The sequence below is a fragment of the Malus domestica genome, chromosome 16, assembly GCF_042453785.1.
Source record: "Malus domestica chromosome 16, GDT2T_hap1".
NCBI classification, from domain to species: domain Eukaryota; kingdom Viridiplantae; phylum Streptophyta; class Magnoliopsida; order Rosales; family Rosaceae; genus Malus; species Malus domestica.
Genome location: NC_091676.1, coordinates 1,153,326 through 1,178,228, shown reverse-complemented (window position 1 = coordinate 1,178,228; position 24,903 = coordinate 1,153,326). Strand labels below are relative to the sequence as shown.

The window sequence follows — 24,903 nt, the reverse complement described above, 5'->3', positions numbered from 1 at the left end:
GGAAAAATGAATAAAACCAGTTTTATTATTCTCCTAGATGCAAATGATCAACAAATCATTTACTTAAACAAATTACATGTAATCCATATATGTAGGGCAAATCTTTTGCAGGGCCGTCCATATCAATTTATATAACGAGCATTTCGTATGCTTTGAGTTACGATTTCGATATTTTTATTAACGCTTATTATATTAACATCCCACAAATTATTAAATAAATCTTACATATTTAATACATCCCATATTTGTTTTTTTAATTAAAAATTATCTTAATACACCCCATACATACTTCCCCATAATACCCTCACACCCCACATTCTTAATATACACCTTATATTTTCTATACACCTCACATTTCTTAAATCTTATAAAGCTTTTAATTTGGACAAAAAATGCCAACTAAAATTTTGACAAAAGATGCCGCATGGGATTTAAAGCATATGTGGGTTGTTTTCAATTCCACCATTTAAACCCACGTCGTCTGTTTTTAATATTTGGTGGTAATTGTAAGTGTTTAATTCTTCATGTAATCTCTGTGATCCCTAAAAGATGAATATGAACATAGAAGCTTGTATAACGCATCAAAAGTAAGATTAAATAATTATCGATGTCATCAAAATCACTAAAACAATAAATAATATGAAGTCTTACCTCATGTGAAACTTCCGAAACATCGATTTCGTGTTTCATTCGTCAAAAATAATTTTTCTCAATCAACATGTTTGTAGTTTCATTGGTTAGAGTTTTGTTCAACAATTGAGGGTCGGAGGGATTTTGATAATTGAAGAAGATATAAAAGTAATTTGGAGTGTATATATAATTTTTTTTTAAACCTAATAACGTAAAAATTGTCATTGCATAGTAGGATAAATAAGTTATTTAATATTAAATTTTATGGAGTTTTAACAAAACTCTCCCGGTACAGTTCACTTTTAACGAAAAACCAAATTTTTACCTTTAACTGGCACTATTCACTATACTTTTAAAAAGGGTTTTTCGTTAAAGGAGAAGTTTTTTTTTTTTTTTACTTTTTGTTAGTTTTCCTTAAATTTTAATATGGAGTGCATTCAACATTTTGTGGGGTGCTAATATAAAAAGACTTTTATTAATTATCTTCATACATTATCTTTGGTTTCTTGTTTCTAGCACTCAAAAGTGGATTTTACGCTTCTGAATATTAACGTCACACACGTACACAAAAGCATGAGTCCCAGACTCCCAGTTGATGATGAATTCCAAATTCATCTCTCCTTTTGCTTATATTTATTTTCTTCAATAACATGAAGCTAGTAACATTACTTTCCAGTTTCAGTCAGAGTCATTTACGCTTGAGAACAGCAAGCAACTGACTTTTGACTTCGCATCGTGAGTTTATGAGGTCGGCAATGTCTACAAGTTTATCGGTCAATCTTCCAAACATTTCTTCCATAACCTCACTTCCAAAGTGTTTGGCAAACATTCCCTCCATTGCAGCCCTCACATTCGTCACCCAAGCTGGTATGTCAACTGGACCACCTTTCAGATATGCTGCTGGGTTTGTCGACTCCATTCTCTCTATCTTAAAACACCCGTTTTTCTCTAATATCTCCTCCATCTCCTCTAGAGAGGCTGCATAAAATGGCAAGTTGAAGGAATCCACTTTACTTTCTTCAATTATTCCCTGTTGAAGGAAAAGAAATGGCACCATATATATTTTCAGTTAAGTTAGGCAGTTGTTCTTTTCTGGTGATCTATCTATTAACTTATTTTTTATCAAATCTATTTTATTACAACAATTGTTTTATACTCTAAAATATCTCCTCTTTGAGGGGGAAAAAAGAAGTAAAAAAATATGGTTTTGCTTCAATAAAAAATAAAACTTTTTATTAGAGAACACTAATTAAACATACAATAAACCGACACTATAAACGTGCTTTATTGCCTGTTTAATGCAGTTTCATTGAAAAAGTTCTATCCACTTATATTTCCAGGTGAAAACACTTATTGGCCTCTCTTCGCTATTAGAACCCCAATATGTGAAATTCTACTTTCATTGTTTTTGTCCATTATGTGATATCCTAACACACCTCAAAGTTGATTATTAATAAATTTTAATGTAAATTATAGGAGCTTATAATGAGTTATCAATATTACCTCTTTTGCCATATCCATGAGGCTAGACGATAAACAATTGCACATCATACCCATTGGAATTTCTGAATAAGGCGTCCCTTTGGGAATTCCTACCAAGATCATTACCATCATTCCTTCAGGCACAAGCTCTTTGGCCCTAGCATTCAAAAAATTCTCCATGTCCTCCACAAACTGGGACGCATAAGCCTCAACTACTTCATCCGGTGCACTTGTGTGGTGAATCCTGCCCTTGTTCCATGTCGGAGAGGCCTTGTTTTGCAATACTTCCGGCGACTTAGAGATCCAGTGGAGACATAATGAGGTATGCACAAAGTGGATAGATGACTCGGGAAACAAACGGTGATGGAAAGAACCGGGCACGCCAGCTGCAAAGTATTGCCTGTCTTGTGGGAGAGAGGTGAAGAGGGTGTTGAAGTCATTCGACTCTTGGTCGTTAAAGAAGACTTGAAATTCAGGCATTTGATGATCATCAGAATGTTGAACATCGTTGAAACATGATTGGGATAATTGGGATTGGTGTTTGCGTTGCATGGCTTCTAGTATGTCTTGAATTATCATGAAAGTGTTTGGTCCAGTGGCACATCCCAAGTCCGCAAGACGAATGGTGTTTGAAAGGGAGAAGAGTTTTTTCATATCAAGCTTCTGCTCAATTTCCTCAATGAATTTTCTCTTCTCATCCTCAGTGCACTGTCTCTGCAAAATTAATGGTTCTATTAACCTATTACAAAATTCATCTATATTACAAAGAGAATAAGTTAAATAGATTTCAAAAGGGGAGCATACTGCTCTATAACAAACTTGGTTAAGCTCGTATCTAAAATAGTATTAATTAAGGGAATTGCTATTAACATTCCAAAAATTTCATTATACAGTACTCTTCACAAATGTATTTTTCTTTTTAATTATATAAAGTTTAGAGTGCAAATTGAGATTTTAAAAATGCTAATAACAATTCTCTTAATTAAAAAAATTACAAAATCAAAGGTTTTGTATTTGTCCGTCCAGCATTTTAATAAACCAATATGTGGGTAGTGGAGGTGAATCCAAACTTTATTGGAAAGAAACCAATTTCGACTTGTTAAATTTAAAGCCCATATTAAAATGTTAATGGAGAACCCGATATGCAGTTGGATGGAACTATTATACATTGTTAAAATTTTAAAAATATAAGAAAAAAAAAAGAAATTAAGTGTCTCTCTCTCCAAATACAGAAGTCTTCTCTTTAGCCTTTTATTCTCTGGTGTGAATTTAAGGAAAAAAAACAGGGCAAGATCGTAGGGCATGTAGTTAGCTAGCTAGGCTTGTAGGTAGCAAATATATGGGCGTCATACGGTTTGAGGCGGAGCCAGGAATTGCAACTATGGGATCATAAACAAGAACTTTAAAAAATTGATCTTACTTGACATTTAGTGCTATAATATATTTGTATTTCTTTTTATTTATAAGTGATAAGTCTTAGGTTCAATTCTCTCTAAAAACGAATTTGAACAACATTATTGTTAGCCTATTGTAAGGCTTAACCACTCCCTCACCCCTTATATAGATAATATCATTTATAAAAAAAAAAAAAAAAAATTAGCATACCTTCGTTCAAATAGTTTACAAACATCGGATCACAATATATATTCATTAGAATCAAATGTATTTTTAATTGTATACAACCAAGCTATTATTCAACTACTAATTTTCAATACAATGTAGATTCGTCACAATATTGACCACTGAAAAAGCTTTCCCAATTATGGAAAGGTTGTAGTTTTGATATGTTTAAATTAAAAAAAAATATTCATTCAAGGTCTCCCTATTTTGTTGCCTTAGGCAGTAGACCAACCTCAATGGTAATGGTTGTATTAAAACTTAAAATTTATGTTCTAAACTCACCCAAAGCTTCTCCAATCATTAGGCTATAAAAAGTTTTGGGTTGAAATTTATTTTTGGGCCAAAATTAACCTAGAAAAATGAGGCAATGTTAGTGGCTGAAACCCAGATGCTGACATTGTCGGTCGCTTGTGGAAATATCAACGACTATTTTTTTATGGGACAATCCACGAGGTTGGACCGTTGGCTCAGATTCAATCTTTTTAAAAAAAATCAAATTTATTAGTACATTAAATTAAATCTTACGGTTGAGATCGAATATGAGCAAATATAAGGGTAAAAACAAGAGATCTTACGTAAAATTAAATCCAACGGCTAAAACAATTAAAAAAATTAATCAAAATTCCTCTAGAAACTCTATAAATACCTATATATGTATTTGTTCAAACATCCACATAAAATCCACTTTCGTCAAACAATTCTTTCTTTTTTTCTTTGTACCCACCTATGTATTTGTGTTTAAGAATCAGGTAGGTAGTGTGGTTTTTCATGTTCTTTCATGTGGTGCATATGTGTAAGAATGAGGTAGGTTTAGTGTTGTCGGATTTAAAAATTTTTAGGTTAAAATGTTCATAAAAGTAAATTAGAATAATCTACATAAAATTTTTTTTTTTAAAACATTATGAAAAAAGGCTAATATCATTTTTTTAATAATTTTGTGCTAAAATGTTAAGCTAAAACCATTGGAGGAGAAAAACTGTTTTTGGTTAGAATCTATTTGAATTTTTTGGGGTCATTTGCAACCAGTACCCCTATGTTGGTTCTGCCAGCAACAAATGAAAACACAAACTGAAGCTTGATATAAAAACTATCATGCATGTATATAGAGCCTGTCCTCGTTGACTACATGACCTAAGAAAATTGTTGTAATCTGCTATTAGATTAAAATCTAGGTGATTAAAATTTTCTTAGACTATGTGCGTAGGAGAATGTATGTCTAGCATGCACATGATTATAATAATATTGGTAAAGTCCACGTCATGCCTGACGTATCTAGGGTTTCATGCATCCGTGATATGCATTATATATATTTAAAAAAAAAACATAAATACATATGATTATACCTGGCTGCAGGAGTTGTTGAAGTAACTGTAAGTGCCTTTTCCACCGTTCATAGGCAAAGAAGTTGTGATCGGTATCGCACTATTTTCACGATCTCCGTTGAGATTCATGGAAACAGCTGAAACCTGCAACGTTCCTTTGCCCCCTTCTGCCATATATATATTAGAAGCTTATAGAGGCAAGTAGATTTGATTTGTGACGACTAAGATCAGTAGGTGTGGTATTATATAGAACAATTAAAGGTGTGAACAAATGCTCATGCAACTTGGTGGTACCACCACAGATGCATGCCATATATTAATTAATCCTAGCTAGTTATAAATATATGAATAATTATTTCGATTATATTGTTAAATTGACATGGATCCAATCCAAAGAAGGCTGACTTCTACATAAATATATGGTAATTATTTCAATTATATTCTGAAATTGACATGTACTATCCCAAGGTTGACTTCTATAGAAAGAGATGCGAACTAATCAAGTTGACTAGAGGAATGTGCTCTCTTCTTCACTTAAATTATAATGTTTTGAAACGTCGGCTATAATGTAAAAATAAAAATGTAACTTCAACCACTTTTTGTCATTTGATGCCCTAATTGCGGTGGTTATGAGAGTAAGACAATAAGTCATAAGATATATTAATAGGGACCAACTACAAATAAAAAAGTATCTATACATATAAAAAAGAATCGAAGTGTAGGAATTTCACGTTGTGTGGTCTATAATTCGCTCCTAGAAACAAACGAAAAAGAAGTTGAGGTCTTGTTATTGTTTTTCTTACTTTAAGACGATTTCAGTAGTAAACTACTAGTATTGCTGCAAATTGGCTGGTTAGAAATTGAACTGATAATATCATACTTTCATCATTTACCTTGACTTCGGAAAAAAAGAAAAAAAATGTACACTCTTATTTTACTTTGACAATTTTGTCTTCCTCTGCTTTGGTAGGGGTGGGCTTAAAAAACCAAAAAAAAAAAAAAGAATTGGTCACGGGTCAAAATTGACAAAACCGAAATTGAACTTGAAGAAACCGAACAAAATCGAAAGTTATTAGTCCGCTTCGGTTTCAGAAGTTTGAAAAACCGAACCAAACTAAACTAAACCGAATTAAATATAAATGATGTGTCACCAATATAAATGAACACGTTTTTCTTAAGTCATAATCCAATTATCAACTTTTATTTCATTTAGTTTATAAAATTTAGTTTACAAATTTAGTCTCTCGATCATTATCCTTACCAATTACATGTGATCTATGAAGGGCAAAGTAAATCTTTCGCAGGGCCATCCATATCAATCTATATAACGTGCATTTGCAATTAGTGTGAAAAACCTTTTGTCAAGAATTTGTTTTCAAATTACTTAATCATGATGATTTTCTCTAAATAGTCTCTTAACTTTAACTCAATTCTAGAAATAGTCTTTCCAACATAAATCATTTTGATAGAATTCTGACGGAATTGACGAAAGAAACTATAGCTACACATTTTGATAAATTTAGGGACCAATAGTAATGAATTTTTAGTTGAGGGAAATTGCTACAATTTACTCAATTTTTTTTATCTAATCTTTTTTGCAGTCCTTTTCTTGAAAGCATGCATTGGCAATGTAATGAACTGCATATATGACATATTTATATGTAACCCAGTATATAAGTTAACACAAACATAATTATAGCCCACTTAAAACTTAAAACTGCATTGTTCTTGGAAAAAAAATATTCAAGTTGGTTATTATTTATTTATATGTCTGTAACATGCAGATGTAAATACCCGAAAGCATTGCGTCAAAAGATGCTGCAGAAGACTTTGTAAATTAAGATACCGTCTAATTGTCGATTTAGGAGCTATAATACATCTATATGTATAATGTATGTATATATATACTTACGTACATTTATATACTATAAAATGTTCAGATGATGGAGGACCACTGTTAGGGTTTGCTGGGTTTCGTTAATTAGTAAGTATTTAAACAAATTAATACTTAGTATATAAAAATGTGGCCAGATAGATGACCATCATCATTACATATAGTGACAATTTGGTGAGAGTGAAATTAAGAGCTAGATAGCTAGGGTTGTGGACCACCCTATACTATAATTATGGGGAGCTTAACTTAAAAAGACATGACAGCTTCATAGAGCTTGAAGTACTAATCTCATTTTACCCTTGCGCCATTCTTCATTTTTTACTACCTATTGACAGAACTCTCGCATCGATCTCAATAACATTAAATGGATGGCAATTTGTATTACACATATATATTCTTCCTTAAGCTATCCCAGTCTGCTTTTTAGCTATTGCTAATAAATTTTTAGGTTTAGCATGCCACATTACCAACATCACCGCTATTATTTTCAACTTGACCACATATTATTAGATATAGTGTTTTAGCACAAAATATCTCGGTAGTATTAGTAGTGAGTCTCTCATATATCAACGGTATCTCTTAGGTTATATCTCTGATATAACTTTATTCTCCGGTGGATGTATTTGTGCAGTATGTTAATATTAGATCATTAGCATATAATGTATGGTGTGTGTGTGTGTAGATTTGTTAACTTTAAGGAAGCAGGTTAAGTAACTGTAAGCCAGCGTCCCAACAATGTAAAAACAAGGACCTTCATACGAGACATATCTAGCTAGTCCATCTTTTAATTAATTTAGGGTTTAGATTTCGAGATTATTAACGGTTACTGAGATAACGCGTCATATGTTCTATACTACTTGTTAGGGGTATACATATTTGATGGACCAGGATCCTCGCCGGATCCATTCCCTAGGGATCCCACAATCTTGTCCGTTCATCGTATATCGTGCGATCAGAAATCATTTAAAATATAAAATATAAAATTCAAATGTAAATAATACCTAACAAAAACTGATCGCACGATATACGGTAAACATACAGAATTGCAGGATCCCTAGGGAATGGATCCGGCGAGGATCCTGATGCATATTTTATGGGTGCTCATCTGGTAAAGCATATAGTGGTCCTAGGCCTCACCAATCACCATGGATGCAGCACCTAATATAAGGTCCGAGGTTGGAGATGAAAGATTCCCGATAGCTCTGGCTTTGTAATATTAATACATAAAAATATAGCTCCGTTGGTTAATATCCAATAGTTGATGTGAGGAATATATTTTGACTGAAACAACTGCATGCTTTCACGTTTAAGCACATGCAGTGACCCTTTATTTACATATGGCTGATGAGACACTGCCTAGCATATGGCCAGAGTGGTAGGTAGGTAGGTAGGCAGGTAGGTTGTGTACTCGAAATTACTAAGTAAATCTTGGCAACCGTACGGAGTAGGGGCATGTAAACCCTAGGCACGTTGGGGGGTGGGGGGTGGCAGACAGGCTGAAATTCATATTTTGGACTAGTTGGGTGAAGATTGAATTGGATAGGTTGGGCTGTTCTTCTATTACTTGGTGCAGACAAACTTAACTGGTTAGGATTGGATTAAAACAGGCCTTAACCACCGACTCATCAACAAACTCACGACCCACTTGATTCCCTCACGACGCAAATTGAACCGGAGTCAATCTCTATACCCTCTGATCTGAATCCACCAAAAAATCGCCGGTCACGACCCGTGCAGCCGTGCTCAACACTACTCGTGATGAGAGAGAGCGTTCACAATGTTGTACTATTAGGGTTTCTCAACGTGATCAACAAATTCAGTTTATCACTTCATCGGATTTGACAATTGTTAATCCTTTCTATTCCGAATCCGGCCCGCTGCATTATATATATGTGGTGTGATTTCTCAACGTGATCAACAAGTAGTAGGTCCTGTTGGCTTTCCTGCCCTCAAGATATAAACAAGCACATCCCTATGACAGGCCTGTTTGCAACCCCAACGTGTGCAGTCTTTACATATAGCTGAGGACTCAGCAAGCAGACGTGGATTGCAGGGGACTGAGTTGCCCTATTTGAGGCTGGGCCTAGAGCCAGCTCATTCAGAACCTGAGCCCAAATTTTGTGGGCTTGAAAGTCTAGAAAGTATTGCAGATCAGCTATTGGAGGCTTGTCTGCACGTAACCCATACACAACTTAAAAAACAAAAAAACAAAAAACAAAAAAAAAGTTTGTAGCAAGTTTCTTAATTAATTAATACGCTTATTTTTAGCTACGCCTTATGGAACTCAATTTTAATCTCACTTTACTTCATGTAACTCAAAATTCACTACTTTACTCCTTAAGACTCATAGTGCGCTCCACTTTGCCATCTAAAACTCGATTTTGATCCCATTTTATCTCTTGAAACTTGAAAGTCGTATCTATAAAACTCAAAAATCACTCAACATTGCCTTAGATCTGTAATTTCTTATGTGGATTTGATTTTATTGCGCCAGGCTAATCAAATTCATTTTTATTTTTTTCATCTCTTCAATTTCTTTTAAACTTAATATGGTCTTATTGTTGAATGTTAACGCGTAATAGAGATTTATAATCAAATTTATTGCACATGTGGCATTGTCTTCTAGGGTTTTGGGTCCCAAGTATGTTGACCTATAAGTTTCAGGGACAAAAAAGAGAGTACACAAGTCAAAGTAGAATAAATTTTGAGTTTCAAGGAGTAAAGTTGTGAGTTTTGAGTTACTGTGTACAAAATGAGATCAAATGGAGTTACAGGGCGTAGCTAAAAATAAGCCTAGTTAATAAACTAGATTCAAATTAAGATACAAAAGGAAAAATGTGGTCTGTCTTAATCAACTAATTCAACTTATGTTTACATTAGATTAAGAACCAAAAATGTGTTACATATTAGTTAAACTTACGTCGAAGATAAAGGTTGATGGCATGCGACAAGAAACCTTTACCGGACACATCTTTGAGGAGAGAAGTGATCGGAATGAAGCTAAACTGAATCGCGTCCGGCATTGATGGATCCGTCAGGCCCCTCGCGGTAGGTGCCGGCTAGCGGATCGCCTCCTTTTTTAGAGCATACCACACTTATATCCTACAAATAATAGTTCCAATCAGTCATCGTTACAAGTTTGCAAAAATCCAAAAATTTAGGGCTTCTAGTTGATTGAGGAGTATCACTACACGGTCGTCATAAATGGTTCGTGCGACGGCGGGTTCGGGATAATCTATTTAATCTCTTTCTTTTCTCTCTTTTTTTCTGAATTTCCCTCTTCCAATGGAATTCCCTCTTGAAACATTTTCAGAGACTCGAGTCTTATTTCCTCTTCTTCCGACAGCATTTCTCCTTTGAGCGGCATTTCCAGCTAAACAAGCGCGTTAGTACTTTCCCTGCGTACACCACCAGATAAAACCCAACTACGTTTTATTTTTTAATAAAATACAAGTAATTACAATTATAATTTTTGAATGATTTGCACTTGAATTTCTCCATGATTTTGTCTTCACGTTAATTTCTTCATCTAGATTTTTCATGGGACTTTTGTTGAACTATTACACTCTTTTGCACTTACTGCATAAAATACAGGTGACTTTTGTAGGAAGCGCAAAAGCGACGACGAGATCTCACTCTTCTTAAGTTATTAATGTTTGAGTTGTTGAATTGACAGACGTTAATAAAGTGTCCATGATATGGACAAAAACGTATGAATGAATGTTAGACACGTCATTTGTAACATATTTCTTACAAAAAATTATAAAGTTATTTTTAGTTTGTCTTATTCAACTCCCTTATTAGATTTGTTTATGAAGAATTTCAAGTTCGTATTTCATACAGCTGAATCTATGTTCGATTTCTTACGCTAATAAATTCCTCGATAGTGGTCACAAAAAGTTGAAATGCCTCTCATAGTTGTCGCAACCTTGAAAAGAGTAAACTGTCATGACTTTGCCATCTTTTGCTATATATATATATTTTTAATAAAGAACAAAAAATTTATGGTGCGGGACCTTGATAAAGTTCACATCTATCTACTCCACTACCTTAATTATTTTAAGGAAGTTTTAACAAAAAACTTCTGTTATTGTTCACTTAACGAAAAACCACTTACAAACACCTTTTTGTTATTTTCGTTAAAACTCAAAATTTTCAAACCCTTTTAATTAGTTTCCTTTATTTTAATGATTTAACCGATTTTTCTACTTTTACTGGGCCAAGGGAGGAAGAAGAACCCCATTAGCCATAGACATGGGTGTGGATCCAAGAAAATATGACAGTAACAGAACAAGCTTAGCAGTCAAACAAGAAGCACGACAGAAAACGAGGATCATTGACGGCCGGGGTTACGATTCCATTTGAGAACAAATGTAAAGAAGTTAGCATATAAAACACAGCAAACGACACCGTACAAGACAACTTAAGCCTTAAGGTATGAATTCTGCCGAGTTACCAAGAAAAGCAACACAAGAGAGCCTAGCCAACCATTCACACCGGACATGTTCGCTTGGGGACTCAATTTCCGGCACCACCAACTGCGCCACTCCGGCGGATCCAAAACCAATGAACAGATTTTTAACATATGCACCGATGTATATCAAACGACATCAATTTGCTAAGTGAAACCAAATCAGACATAAGAGAAACTGACATGAACGAGGTTTCCCTCGTTTAAGACTGCCGATTATCAACTGAGGTGAAACGAGTTCGGACTTCATGCACAAACACATTTACAGCTTTACAACAACAAATGCGAGAAAAGTATCCGAATGCACAGCTTCTCATAACACTACATACTTTTTACATGATGAACGAAAGAAGCAAGGAAGCAGAAGCACTGTGAAATACACCGTCCGGCCTTCGTTGTGGCAGTTACGAAGAAAATGAGACAATGCCATATCTTTATCTTTGGTAAACTTACAGAGGTACAGTTTGCTCAGAGACACATGCCAATCCCTGCATCAACCTAACAATCTCCGCTACATCATCCAGATAATACTTGGCTTTGCTGGGTTTTTTGCAAACTGTGCACGCAAACACTTCTGCTCTGGGAGCAATGGATGGGCCTGATATGGAACTTGTAATTACCTCAAACATGTCTTCATCAGATCGGTCATCCCCTATGCAGAGAACAAAATCTGGTGACATTTCCCTTTCTTGCATGGTGGAAAGTAGACGTTTTGCTACAAGTCCCTTGTTTACGCCCTGCATACACACGAGAGTGTCACAGCTAATCGAGATATTGTAATTCCAGTTCAGCAATCTGAGTCAACACACATTGCTTATAACAGTAAGTCCCTTTGTTTCAAACTTCGCACTTCACATGATCCAATTAGTACCCGAAGCATCGTATATTTCTTTTTTTATATTAGATGCATGAAGTCGGTCAGGAATTTATCACAGGATGCTTCATAAAACACTGTTTCAAATATATTCAATCGTGATAAGACATATCAGGAATCAGGATATAAAGGCAAAATTCCACAATTCATACGAAGAAAAGTTTTCATACCTATGCAGCCAACTCAATCAGCATGAACTTCGTGAGTAAAGAAACCTCGACTAATCATTAATGCTAGAGGAAACAAACAGAGAATACTTCATCTGTTGCCCCGAAAAGGGCCATAATCTTTTCCAAAATATACATTTGTTAAAATCTTAAAAGTATATACATACAAATTTTAGATAAACACATTTAAGATATAAATAATACCAATTAACAGTCTTGGTTTCAAAATCTAATTTTAGCCTCGTGATTCTCTAACTCTCGAACTTCTCATTGGCTTTTACAGTTTCACATGTGTTACTAAGCTTGTGTACAGTTTGGATAACAGTCATACAGATTAGAGAGAGTATTTACAGAACAACAGAGATTCAATTTAATAAGGGGAGGTGTATCAAACCTGTGGCTTAACCTCAACTACATTCTGCCCGGTTTTAACAGTAACTGGTTCATTAGCAAGCACACTTTCAAGATGATCCAGAAGTTCCTTAGCTTGGCATGATCCAAAATCAGGATCCGCATCCTCATAACACCACACAAGTGCAGTTTCCTTGTCTTCAATGGTGGAACCATCAGTTGTTTCAGTGTAAAGCTTCATTACCGGCTCTGCAATCTGCTTCCAACTACTGTCCGCAACTGGTACACAAGTTTCCCATTCTGCATCTCGCTTTAACCTGTTTCCATATAATCATTAGTTTTAATTTAAACTGCATTTCCATAAGCATAAAAATTGATATTTACACAAATTACCGTAGAAAGTATCCATGCTCAGCAGCAATTCCAAGTTTCTCACAAGGAGAGAACCATTCAGCTAGTACTTTGCGACTTTTGGCACTAACAATGAAAACCATGTTGTTCTTGTCTCTGCACAAGCTATTCAGGATTTCAATGGATTTAGAAGTCGGGCTCTTATCGATGGAAGCCTGAGGCATCAATGTGCCATCATAGTCGAGAAGGATCGCCCTAGTTGCAGTCCTCCTGTAAGCTGACACTATATGCTCCATAGAAAGCTTCCTGAAGTTTGGACCAAGGGCCACAACTCTGAAACTCAACCCGAACCCAATACCCCAGGACCTCTGACGCAAATGGCCCTTACATGTCCTTTCCAAATCCTGGAGGAAACTACGGGCCCAGTACCCAACATCATGCGTGCTGACATATCTATAATGCTTCTCGTGCCTGAGCTGTTTTTCTGGCTCCGCCATCTCCAGGGCACAGTCCATGGCATCTGCCACAGCATCAATATTCCAGGGGTTCACACGAATTGCTCCGCTCAAAGAAGGAGAGCAGCCAATGAACTCGGACACAACTAACATGCTCTTCTTCGGGATGGACGGCTCCAACCCCAAAACTTTGTCCAATTTCGAATTTCCTTGCCGACCGATTATGTATTCATATGGAATTAGATTCATTCCATCCCTGACAGCGGTCACCAAGCAACACTCGGCAACAACATAATATGCAATTCTCTCATAGAACTTGAGTGGCTCATCAATCAACACGACAGGCTTATATCCGGGTCTCCCAAACGTTTCATTAATTCGCTTCACAGTTGAGGATGTCTCTGCCTGAACTTCTTTCACGTCTTTTCCCCGACCCCTAGCTGGATTGGCTATCTGCACCAACACGACCTTCCCCTGCCACTCTGGATGCTGAACAAGCAGCTGCTCCATTGCCAAAAGCTTCAGACTTATACCCTTGAAAATATCCATGTCATCAACTCCAAGTAACATTGTCCTTCCCTGGTCAGAGAACTGTTTGATAAGCTCAGCAACCTTAGCTTCCGTTTCTGGTAGGCTCAAAACAGACTGCAGCTGACCCATGTGTATGCCAACAGGAAGAATCTTGATGCTAACAGTTCGACCATAATACTCGAGGCCTATATAACCCCGCTTGGATTCATACGTAAGACCAAGCATTCGACTACAGCAAGAGAGGAAATGCCTTGCATAGTCAAATGTATGGAATCCGATCAAATCAGAATTTAAAAGGGCTCTCAGAATCTCTTCCCTAACAGGCAATGTCTTGTAAATCTCAGACGAAGGGAACGGACTGTGGAGGAAAAACCCAAGTTTCGCACGGTTGAATCTCTTCCTCAAAAAGGTCGGCAACACCATCAGATGATAGTCATGTACCCAGACAAAATCATCTTCTGGGTTAATCACTTCCATGATCCTGTCTGCAAAAATCTTGTTCACTGACACATACGCTTGCCATAATGACCGGTTGAACCTACCACCGAGGTCCGGCGAAAGGGGCAGCATGTAATGAAACAGCGGCCACAACTGTTGCTTGCAAAACCCATGATAGTAGCGGCTGAAAAGATCTGGTGGGAGAAAGGTTGGGACACATTTAAAGGTCTCGAGGAGGATTTGGGAAACCTCATCTTGTTCGTTCGGGTGAATCTCCTCCTTAAGACAACCAACATAAATCACTTCAATCTCATCATCCCCCAAACCATCTTTCAGTTGGAGAAGTAGTGAATTCTCATCCCAACTGAAAATCCAACCCTTACTGTCATCCGCCTTCCTCTGAGCTCTTATGGGGAGCTGGTTGGCCACAATGATGATTCGGTCACGTTGGCTGGACGATGAGGACGTGTACCCTTCGTCATCCACATCGGACATCACGCCGGCCACATTCATAACTCGTGGGATTCGCCGGCCAATTCGGCCAAACGAGTCTCCCTCGCCGGACGCAAGCTCCAAAAGATTGGAATACGATTTCGACACCATTTCTTCCTGGCTACATGTCTTTGAAGATAAAAGCTTTGAGAAGTGAATCGAAACAAAGGGAAGGGATAAAACCAAGTACTTTTCTTGTTATCCAGGTAAGAAAGAATGGAACAGATTTAGATCAGACGCAGCTCAGAAATATATGACACCCAAACATTCAACTAGACATTGTCGTCACACTTCTGAGAAAAGTATACAGATTGGAACCGAAACCAAAGATATCAACAGCAATAGCAACAAGGACAGCAATAAAAAATTTAAAGATCCAAACTTTCAATGATAAAATTGAGAGCAGTTTGAGATGTTACCAGCGGCTGAGATTTGCAGAAAACCCCACTTTTATTTTCGTGGAATTTGAAGAGAAGGAAACAAGAATATCAAGGGTGAAGGAAAATCTAATCAAAGATTGAAGGAGACAAAAGGAGGCCCTAAAATCTGGTTCCTTTCCATGGGACTTTCTCAGTGATCACACTCTTGTCTTATAAGCTCCTCTCTCTCTCTCTCTCCCCCCTCTCTCTCTCTCTCTCCCCTCCCATCTCTTTCTCTCTCTAAAGAGAAGAGGATCAGACCAACTGAGGCAAAACATAAAATAGTGGGGGATAATGTTTCTGGGCAATTTGCTTTGTTTTGCACACAGTTACTAATTTTAATGGGTTTACTTTGTTTTTTTCAAAGAAGAGAAAGGATAATTGAAAACGACGAAATCTTTGTAGCCGTCAGATTCGGTATCAGGACGGAGGCGACTAGAACTGACGGCTGGGATGGTTTGCGGAAGAGAGGGGAGAGAGTAGTAGATTCCGCCTCTGGTTCTTATCCCTTGTCCTTTGGTGTTTCCGCCACGAGGCTTTCCTACATTAAGGTGGGACCCACACGAGGGGCTTGTCCATACCGCGTAAGCACTCTGACACAAAGCCTTATCTGTTTCTTTTGTTTCGAGTTTTACGGGGAAAAATGGCCGAACCGCCGGCTGGGTAAATTGTCATTTTCCACAAATATCTACAAACAAAACTGTCACGCAAACGACGTGTCGCTCTCTTGTAGTTAGACGTGTCCTATGTTCTTATCCAGAATTAAGGATTTGGATGCTCTACTGAGCAAGAAGACGGATTCTCCTAATCTAAATATACTGGAATTAAATTTTAATTTAACGGTTACAAACAGAAAATTATTCTAAAGTTATAATAATTATAATCGTTAGATCAAAATCTAGACCTGTGTATTTGAGATAGGAGGCTCCGTCTCCTTTGCTTAGGAGAGGATCCAAATTCCAGAATTAATCCTAGCTTAATGGTGTACTTGGATGGTCCATCCAGATCCAGCTGAGGAAAAAAAATAAAGGTTAAAATAAAATAATATCCACTTGCATTACATCATCGAGCTTGGACCGCATTGCTGACATGGCGAGCCGGTGACTTCCAGCTGTTGCCACACTACCTATTTGAAATTCTAACAAAAACGTGATGATTTAGAAATGTTTGTAAGACAACTGAAAACGCTTTCGTAAAAATATGTTTAAAAATATTTCTTGTGAAAAGACAAATGAATTCATGTATGTAAAAGCAAAGATGAATTAGCGGATGAGATTTTTCATGATGTTTTAGAGTATAAGATATTTCGGATTTTTTAATCGTTTTAATATTTTATTCAAAAATATAAAAATCAAAATTTAATAATAAAAAAACATGGGATATTTCTAGAGGATTTTGTAAAATTATTGCTAGTGTATAAAATAGATTATTAAATTTACATAGTAATTTATCGTTTAATTTTTTTGTACTTGTTCGAAGAAGTATGTTTTGTTGTTGTTGTTGTATGTAATTAGCATATATAGTTAATAAAAAGATAAATTAATTAGTAAATAGTATCAAATAGTTTAAGGATAATACTTTGAGTGATAATTCATGCTTAAGTACTCACTCACCTTTTAACTCTGTCCAATAACATTTCAGTGTTGAATTATTTTAAAAAGTAATAAATATGCTTTGTTAATTTCTTTTTAAACTTTATAAAACAAGTAGTACGCGACATATTTAATTAGGCCAATCAAAAAGCGATAATAAAGTAGTCACTGAGTACCTAAATATTATTCACAGCAATAGTTGTTTGGATGTCAAAATAGTATAATATTGCGACGACTGTCGGACATAGCCGCTAGGGGGCCAAGGCTCGAGCAGTCGATGAAGCCTGGACAGGCCGAAACGTGTCGTCGTCAATGAGTTGCGGTCCGCCACGTAAAGCGTCGGACGCTCACGAGAGTCAGCTTTTCGATCCCCTCATAAACGTTCAAATTGGGGGACATATGAAAATGGCCAAACAGGAATAATGGAATATGATATATTCTCACTACTTATTCCATAGGATTTGCTTCAAATTTCTTCAGCGTTTAATACGATTTGTAGATTCATATTCTACACGATATGTTATAAGTTCGATTCACACGATAATAGTGTAGAAAGAGACTAAAAGATCTTAATCAGTTTTCTGCCTCGAGAAAAAATAGAGTGCTATAGGTAAACAATTGTACAACTTATTTTCTTATGTATTGCGATGGCTGCAACATCAAAGTCAAATACTACACTTTTCTTGTTGGGGGAAGGAGTGACTTAGTTGACTTTATCAAGACTAGCAATTGTACATGTGTGATGCATGTACTTGTATAAAATCACTAAAGTGGTTGCAATATTATTAGGTGCATACATAGTATGTATACAATTACTAGTATATACTAAATATAACATACTAATAATTTGATACATTATATATTTTCGTCAGAATTTTCGTTAACTGACGACGTGTATGAAGGAAATGATTAATATTTTGATGTTATTAATTGTGATATTAATAATACTACCCTAAACCTCCGTTACTAATAATACTACCAAGAAATTTCAAAATATTAATACTACTATCTAGCGGAAATTGTGATGTATAATGTATCAAAATATCCCAATTTTAATATATTAGTATTAGTGAAAACTAAGAAACTTTTGATAGTAAACTGAGATTAATCCAAAAAATTTAATTTCAATCGTATTAACTCATGTTTGTGTATGACTTTTAAGTTTTAACCTTGAATGTGAATATCTAGCATACTCATACTCAAGTGGCTCGTCCTGAAATATGAATAAAACAAAAGAAAGGAGATCGTCACTTAATCGGGCTGGACAAGGCCCATTTTATTTTGGGTTAGTACGGATAGAAACCCAACCGGGTTGACCTCGGCCCACTCTTTATGTTCCATGTGTCAACCGCACACGCCAAAACCAGATATAAAAACCAGTTTGTCTTTCGAATGTCCCAGAGAGCAGAGACCATAAACCCCCGTCAACACGGCAAACTCAAAGAAACAAAGATCGAAACTGTGTCGTCAAAACTCTACACTTTGCATCCGATTCCATCCAATTCCACTGAAATCCTCCGGGGAATTTCCTAAAACCGAAATCCCAAATCGAATTCAGTTTCAAAATCTTGGCTTTCTTGAACATGGTGAAATCGGCGGAGAAGGGCGGAGGAGATGGGTCTGGGCCGTCGGGGTCGGTGCCTCCTTTTCTCAGAAAATGCTACGAGATGGTGGATGACAAGGACAGCGACAGTATAATCTCGTGGAGTGAAGCCGGCGACAGCTTTGCGATACTGGACATGGCCCAGTTCTCGATTTCAATGCTGCCCAAGTATTTCAAGCACAGCAACTTTTCTAGCTTCATGAGGCAGCTCAATATCTATGTGAGTTCTTCTTTTTTTCTTTCTTACCTTTTGATTTACTGGGCAAGGTTCTTTTCTTGGGTCACTGCTTTGCTGCGGTTTTTCTCTATGTTTAGTTGGGTTTTTTTGTGGGTTGAATTGGTATTGGTTTGTGCAATTGTGCTGATATTTGTATTGGGGTTTCTGCGGACTTGTTTGTTGTTGTTGTTTTTGTGCCAAATATTAAATTGTTGCACATTTGTAAATGATTGTAAACAAGATGAGGTTTGAGAAGCCAATGTTCTTTCCTGCAGATACGATTAGTTTCAATAAAGTATCTATCTTGCAAGTATTGCTAATTTGGGAGTTTTGCATTTTTTTGGATTTCCTTCATGTTGAAGTTTATTCGGAATTGAAATTTTTCTGTGGTTAAAAGATTAAGTGGCACTCAAAACGATCTGCCGAAGATGGGATCCTTGACCTTTGTTGATTTGTGGAATATTTTGAATCATGAAGTTGTTTTTTCGAAGCTTCAACCATCTCCCTTTCTTTTTCTCAATCTAATTAAAAGGTTGCCGGTTAAGGTTGTGCTTCAATCTCAGTTCCCATGTATGCTTTCTTCTGAATTTGGATATATTTGAGAAACAAAGGGAGACAAGAGTCGGATGGCTTTTCTTGTTTTTCTCTTTTGATGTACGCATTGTACGTGCTTTACAGAAACCTCTGCGTAGATATCTGTATGACTGTAAAAGTCGTCTTTTTACTTGAATTGTTAACCAATTGTCAAGTACTGATGAATCTTAATGTTGCAGGGATTTAGAAAAATAGATCCAGATCGTTGGGTGTTTGCAAATGAAGGATTTATTCGAGGTCAAAAGCATTTGTTGAAGAATATTGCTAGAAGGAAACATCCACAGGGCACAGATCAAAAAAAGATATTACAGCAAAAAGACAATCCTGATATACCGTCTGAAAATATTAGTGAAAATGGTCTGTGGAAGGAAGTTGAGAACTTGAAGACTGATAAAGTTGCTCTGAAGCAAGAGTTGGTGAAGCTTAGGCAGCACCAGGAAATTTCACAAAATAAATTGCTCCTCCTGAGGAACCGCCTTCGCGGAATGGAGAAAAATCAACAGCAGATGCTGTCATTTCTAGTGATGGCCATGCAAAGTCCTGGATTTCTAGTTCAGCTTCTTCATCCAAAGGAAAATAGTTGGCGAATTGCTGAAGCTGGCAATATAATAGAACAGTGTATGGATGATGATAGACCAGTGGCTTCTGATGGTGCGATAGTGAGGTACCAACCACCGATGATTGAAGCCCCAAAGCCTTTAGTCCCACCGAATTCAGGCTCAGAGAAACAACCTGAAGTTGATGCTTATATGGATGGAATGGAAGATTTTGTTGTAAATCCTGATTTCATGAAAATGCTAATGGATGAAAAGTTGAGCCCTGTAGAAACCCATGCCCCATATACTCTACCAGATATATCTGACGATGGTGCATGGGAGCAGTTTCTTTTAGCTAGTCCTTTCTTAGAAAATATTGAAGGTACAAAGGAAGATGGCGAAGAGCCTGCTGATGCTAGAATGGAGGTGGAACCAATAGTATCTGATCTGGATGAATCACAAAATTTTGATTATTTAGTCGAGCAAATGAAGAAATCTCAGAACTTTGCATCGGATTCAACAGTTGATGGATCTAATATGGAGAGCTCTCAAAACTTGGAGTTTATTACTGAACAAATGGGACATTTGGCTTCTGACTCTAACAACATGGAACAGAATCAGGGAAGCAGAAGGACAACTTCTGTGTAACTTAGGTTTTTTCGATCAGCTCTAGTGACACGTTCTCGTGGACACTTACCAGTCCATCTCTCTTCCACAACTCAGTTTTAACTAATGTAAGTTGGTTCTTATCCTTCACATGTATCATAGCGTGTGTGGTTATTCTTTTATACTGTCGTTGGAAATCATCTTTTCATTCAGCGAGGCTACCTGGAGTTTTGAAGACTTGCGTCTTCATTATTTTTCTCGTTGACAGCTTTGGGTACGCTGGGACAAGCCGCACAACTTTGCATGATCGTTTTGTTGGGAAGAGGTGACATGTTTCATAATTTTGCTCTGTTTCTACATGCAATTTTGAGACTTCTTTCGTCAAATCTAGTAGTTACTTGGTTAAAGAGAGTTGGAGAATCGTCTGCACCACTGCAGTGTTCTTGTTTTTTCATAGCTTCTGCAACCTCACTTGGTATTGTTTTGTAATACCACGTTGTACCTTGTAAATTCATGGGGACACCAAATACTGTTCCTATTCTTCTCAATTCAAATGTAAGAACACTTATTTTTCGAAGTATTTGTACGACATTTTCGCGTACAAGACTCTTATTAGCTTTCGACGAAAAAGTAAATATACGATCACAGGATGAACTTATACCGAAAGGGTTTGTTAAGATAATGAGCAACGTTGGAGTTTCGAAACATGAAGCGAATGATAGGACGTGTGTTCATGGATGGATGGCCTTTGCCAAGCCAAACGCAGCTGCGGATGCTATGGCTCCGATGAGCGCAGTCTGGAAGGCACTCCGGAAGGGTTTGTTATCGGTGAAGCGGCCCTTGGCGTACCCGAAGATCAGCAACGCCAGCAAGGTCACGACAATCGACGCAACCAGAGCTTCCCTGGCCCTCGGAAAGAAGACGTAAGGAAGCAAGGGTACTGCTCCACCCAAAACGTAAGCAACGGCAATGGTGAGGGCGCTGTGCAAGGCTCTCCTTGGATCCGGCTTTTCCAATCCCAGTTCAAACCTGAATCATCATTCAAATTAAGTTAATTATAACCATGTCATGCAATCCATTTGGCTTAAGCTTAATACTCGATGAAATCTTAGACCAGAAATCTTGTCGGGCATCAATTGTGGTAGAAATTAAGGAGTGCAAATTAAACCAAACACTACTACCAAAATTTCGTTGGTGATCAACAACCCACCAATTGCACTTGCAGAAATAATCTATGCATGACGTATTTGGTATCGATAATGTCAAATTTTGTATTGATATTATTGTGTCTACACCACGTGGATACTTTTACTGTTGACATATTATTTATTAATGTTATTAACTCTATCGATATAAGCGTTATTTAAAAAAAAAAAAAACTGACTATTTTAAGCATAGACAAACACTTTACAATCTATCAATGAAAATTCTAATTAGTTAAAAGATCAAAACAATTGATATCCTATCAGAATAGCAGATACCTACCCCGTGAAGTGTATGATCTTCAACAACCAATGAGTAAAAGATTTTGTAATGATCAGCCGTAACACAAAATGCATAATAATATTAAAAATGTGCCCCAAGTGGAAGTGGAAGTGGCCAAAAGTGCTTTTTATCCGTTCAGTGTGACGAAGAACCACATGGGTTTTGTCCACATTTCAAAAGAGAAGCCAACTTTTGACTTAGACCTAGTTTGGGAGTGAGGTGGTTAAAAAAAAAGCACCCATGAAAAAAAGCTGTGAGGATTTTAGGTGTTTGGTAAACTGAAAAAAAATGGTTTATTTTGGAAGCTGCTGTGAGAATAAGTTGAAATCAAAGGAAAAAGCTGAAGCTGCTATTTGCAGCTTTGGAAAACTGGTTTTTTTTCAAAGCACACGGAGCTACAGTGCTTCTTTAATGAAAAGACCCACTATTAGACTGCTTTTTTTTTCCAAAAGCACTTTTACAAAAAAATTTACCAAACACTCTGCTGATTTATTTCACAGTCGCTTATTCTCACAGCAACTTTTTTTCAAAGCACAGCAATACCAAACCAGCCCTTGAACACTTCTAATGAGAAGATATTGGCTTTTTATAATTGCATTCGGTTGTGATGGAGGTGTTCACTTGGGAGAGCAATTTTTTGGAACAGATTTACCGTTGTGTTACATTTTAATTCAATAATATATTATCATGTAAAAAAAAATTTATGTTACGTTTTAAAACAAAGTATTATCAAATGTAAAACACTACGTGACTATAAACTTTTCTACCTAAATCCTTCTCCTTCACTTGTCAACTAGTCCTAGTTAGCCCCCACCACGTGCAGTTCACAGAATATCCACATCGCTTTGCCTACCTTCACAAAAATCTTGGAAGGAAAAGAAAATATCTTCCTATCATTCTAAGTTTTCTTAATTATATACACACTTATTATCCTGATTAAATAAAGCTAAATCATGTAGAGTGATATGAACTTATGTACAAAGGGCCGAATAATGTTCTAACAAACCGACCTAACTTGTGATTCCAAAATTTACGTAAAGTAACTTACTTCATCATGAAGTCGAGCCATGCTTGGGGCTTCTTCCTTAGAGCATTCACAACCGGTGTATACTCATGCGGCTCTATTCCATACTCCGCCAGTATCTCCGCCACTTCCGCCGCCTCTGCAATTACCCCGTCATAAACGAAAAGAAATTTCATTATTCATATACAAACAAGCAATAGTTACCTTAATATAATCTATAATATTAGAAATAAGACTCAAACTTAGGCGTAACGGGCGAAGCACACTGCTCCAATTAACATGATCAGGACCTAATTAAAATATAAACTTTAAAACTAATTGAAAATTAAATCAAGGGACGAAAACAATCCAAATTAAACCTGTATCGGGAACGTTTACAATTTCTTCTTGTTCTCTCCTCAGCTCCCTCAAATAGTGATCCGATTCACTTTTTGCGGCCAGATATCTGCGTAATAAAATATCAATGAATCAATATATTACCAAACAAGCTGTGATATCAAACAATAGCGGAACAGAAAGAGTACCCGCCGAGTCCCATGGAGATGGCACCGGCGGCGACTTCGGCGATGCCAGCAGTGAGGACGATAGATGACGTGGCATTGGCGCCGGACAGTCCCGCAGCGAGAGCGAACGGCACGGTAAGACCGTCGGATACGCCGATGATGATGTCCCGGACGATCTCGCCGGCGGTGAAGTGCTTCTCGGTGTGCTTATTCAGCAGTGCTTGCTTCTCGCGGTCTAAGCTGTTCGTTTGTCCGTCATTAGCCATTGAGAAAAAAATGAAATAGGGTTTTGGGTTCGTCCGTCTAAAACTAGGTTTCTTCGAGTGAGAAAGAAAGAGCAAACGTCTGAGATATCGGAGCGTTATATTTATGTGGGTGTCTTTTTGTGTATAAATTGGGGTAATTAGTATCCAAATTTCCAATGATTTTAACCTTTTTGTATGCTCCAATCACAGCGTGCGTCAGGCGTGCGTGGATTTTGCTTTTTTTCAGAGGAGAAACGTTAAAGATACTATTCTAAAGTGAGAATCAATCTGAATATCTGTCATCACAATTTAACGTCAATTCTTATGCTAAAATTATAAAATATTATATAAAAAAATGAGGTGATAAAGAGTCTATAGAGAGTCTGCTTAGCATTTCTCTTTTTAGATTGAGGAGGATGTTCTATGCTACAATCGTAATGTTAGAGAGACTAAATTTATAGACAAAATTTTGAAAACTAAAGGACATAAAAGTTGATTATATGTTTATTATTTAAGCGACATGTTTATTCTTATTGGTGACCCATCATTTAGTTTGTTAATTTGTCTCCAAATTTAATCTTCCTAGCATTATGTTTATAGAACAACCATTTGAAAATTATTAGTGATGCAGGCAGCAAAATTTTGGCGCCATAGTTTAAACAAATTACAATGGTGTAATAAACCTCTTGTATATCAGTTTCACTCCACATCGATGATCTAATCCACATCGGAGATTTAATCAATTAACCTGCCAGCCTTCTAACACTAACATCCAAGATTTTGTAGGCATGCAAGCATAGTAGGGCATGCAGGTGGCATATTGAGACCGAGTCACGGAGGTGGTAATTATAAATAACAAAAGGTGTCCTCATACAGAAATAGCCAATGCAATATTGGTGCAGGCAGTTGCAGCCTTTACAGGTTCTGTGTGGAATATTAGTTTAGAATCTGTGCCTCTGCTTTATTCAGGTATCAATGTTTGGAATCATAGACATACCTGA

General features: G+C 36.7%; 5 protein-coding genes across 6 annotated transcripts; 1 reads left to right on the top strand and 4 right to left on the bottom strand.

Moving 5' to 3' along the window:
• Positions 1–1,083: 1,083 nt before the first annotated feature.
• Positions 1,084–5,275, bottom strand: LOC103444623 (loganic acid O-methyltransferase-like). The gene is made up of 3 exons (XM_008383577.4): positions 5,076–5,275; positions 2,134–2,826; positions 1,084–1,660 (listed from the first exon to the last, which is right to left on the bottom strand). Exons 1-3 carry the CDS (start codon positions 5,226–5,228, stop codon positions 1,319–1,321), a joined length of 1,188 nt encoding a protein of 395 aa, XP_008381799.3. The 5' UTR covers positions 5,229–5,275; the 3' UTR covers positions 1,084–1,318.
• Positions 5,276–8,897: 3,622 nt separating this feature from the next.
• Positions 8,898–9,971, bottom strand: LOC108174241 (MACPF domain-containing protein At1g14780-like). Its single transcript, XM_017334881.1, has 2 exons — positions 9,869–9,971; positions 8,898–9,118 (listed from the first exon to the last, which is right to left on the bottom strand). The coding sequence occupies exons 1-2, from the start codon at positions 9,969–9,971 to the stop codon at positions 8,898–8,900; spliced, it is 324 nt and encodes a 107-aa protein (XP_017190370.1).
• A 1,573-nt stretch (positions 9,972–11,544) lies between these two features.
• On the bottom strand, positions 11,545–15,824 carry LOC103444588 (alpha,alpha-trehalose-phosphate synthase [UDP-forming] 6). 2 transcript variants are annotated; one of them, XM_008383542.4, is made up of 4 exons: positions 15,498–15,824; positions 13,205–15,371; positions 12,855–13,128; positions 11,545–12,156 (listed from the first exon to the last, which is right to left on the bottom strand). In XM_008383542.4, the coding sequence occupies exons 2-4, from the start codon at positions 15,187–15,189 to the stop codon at positions 11,869–11,871; spliced, it is 2,547 nt and encodes an 848-aa protein (XP_008381764.1). In that variant the 5' UTR covers positions 15,190–15,371; positions 15,498–15,824; the 3' UTR covers positions 11,545–11,868. The 2 variants fall into 2 exon arrangements, with proteins under 2 accessions (XP_008381764.1, XP_008381765.1); XM_008383543.4 differs by having other exon boundaries at positions 13,205–15,207.
• A 2,673-nt stretch (positions 15,825–18,497) lies between these two features.
• HSF1 (heat shock transcription factor 1) lies at positions 18,498–21,219 on the top strand. Its single transcript, NM_001294365.1, has 2 exons — positions 18,498–18,912; positions 19,683–21,219. Exons 1-2 carry the CDS (start codon positions 18,673–18,675, stop codon positions 20,685–20,687), a joined length of 1,245 nt encoding a protein of 414 aa, NP_001281294.1. The 5' UTR covers positions 18,498–18,672; the 3' UTR covers positions 20,688–21,219.
• Positions 21,156–24,044, bottom strand: LOC103444589 (vacuolar iron transporter 1-like). The gene is made up of 4 exons (XM_008383544.4): positions 23,679–24,044; positions 23,514–23,599; positions 23,179–23,293; positions 21,156–21,674 (listed from the first exon to the last, which is right to left on the bottom strand). The coding sequence occupies exons 1-4, from the start codon at positions 23,921–23,923 to the stop codon at positions 21,377–21,379; spliced, it is 744 nt and encodes a 247-aa protein (XP_008381766.1). The 5' UTR covers positions 23,924–24,044; the 3' UTR covers positions 21,156–21,376.
• Between the last annotated feature and the right edge of the window lie 859 nt (positions 24,045–24,903).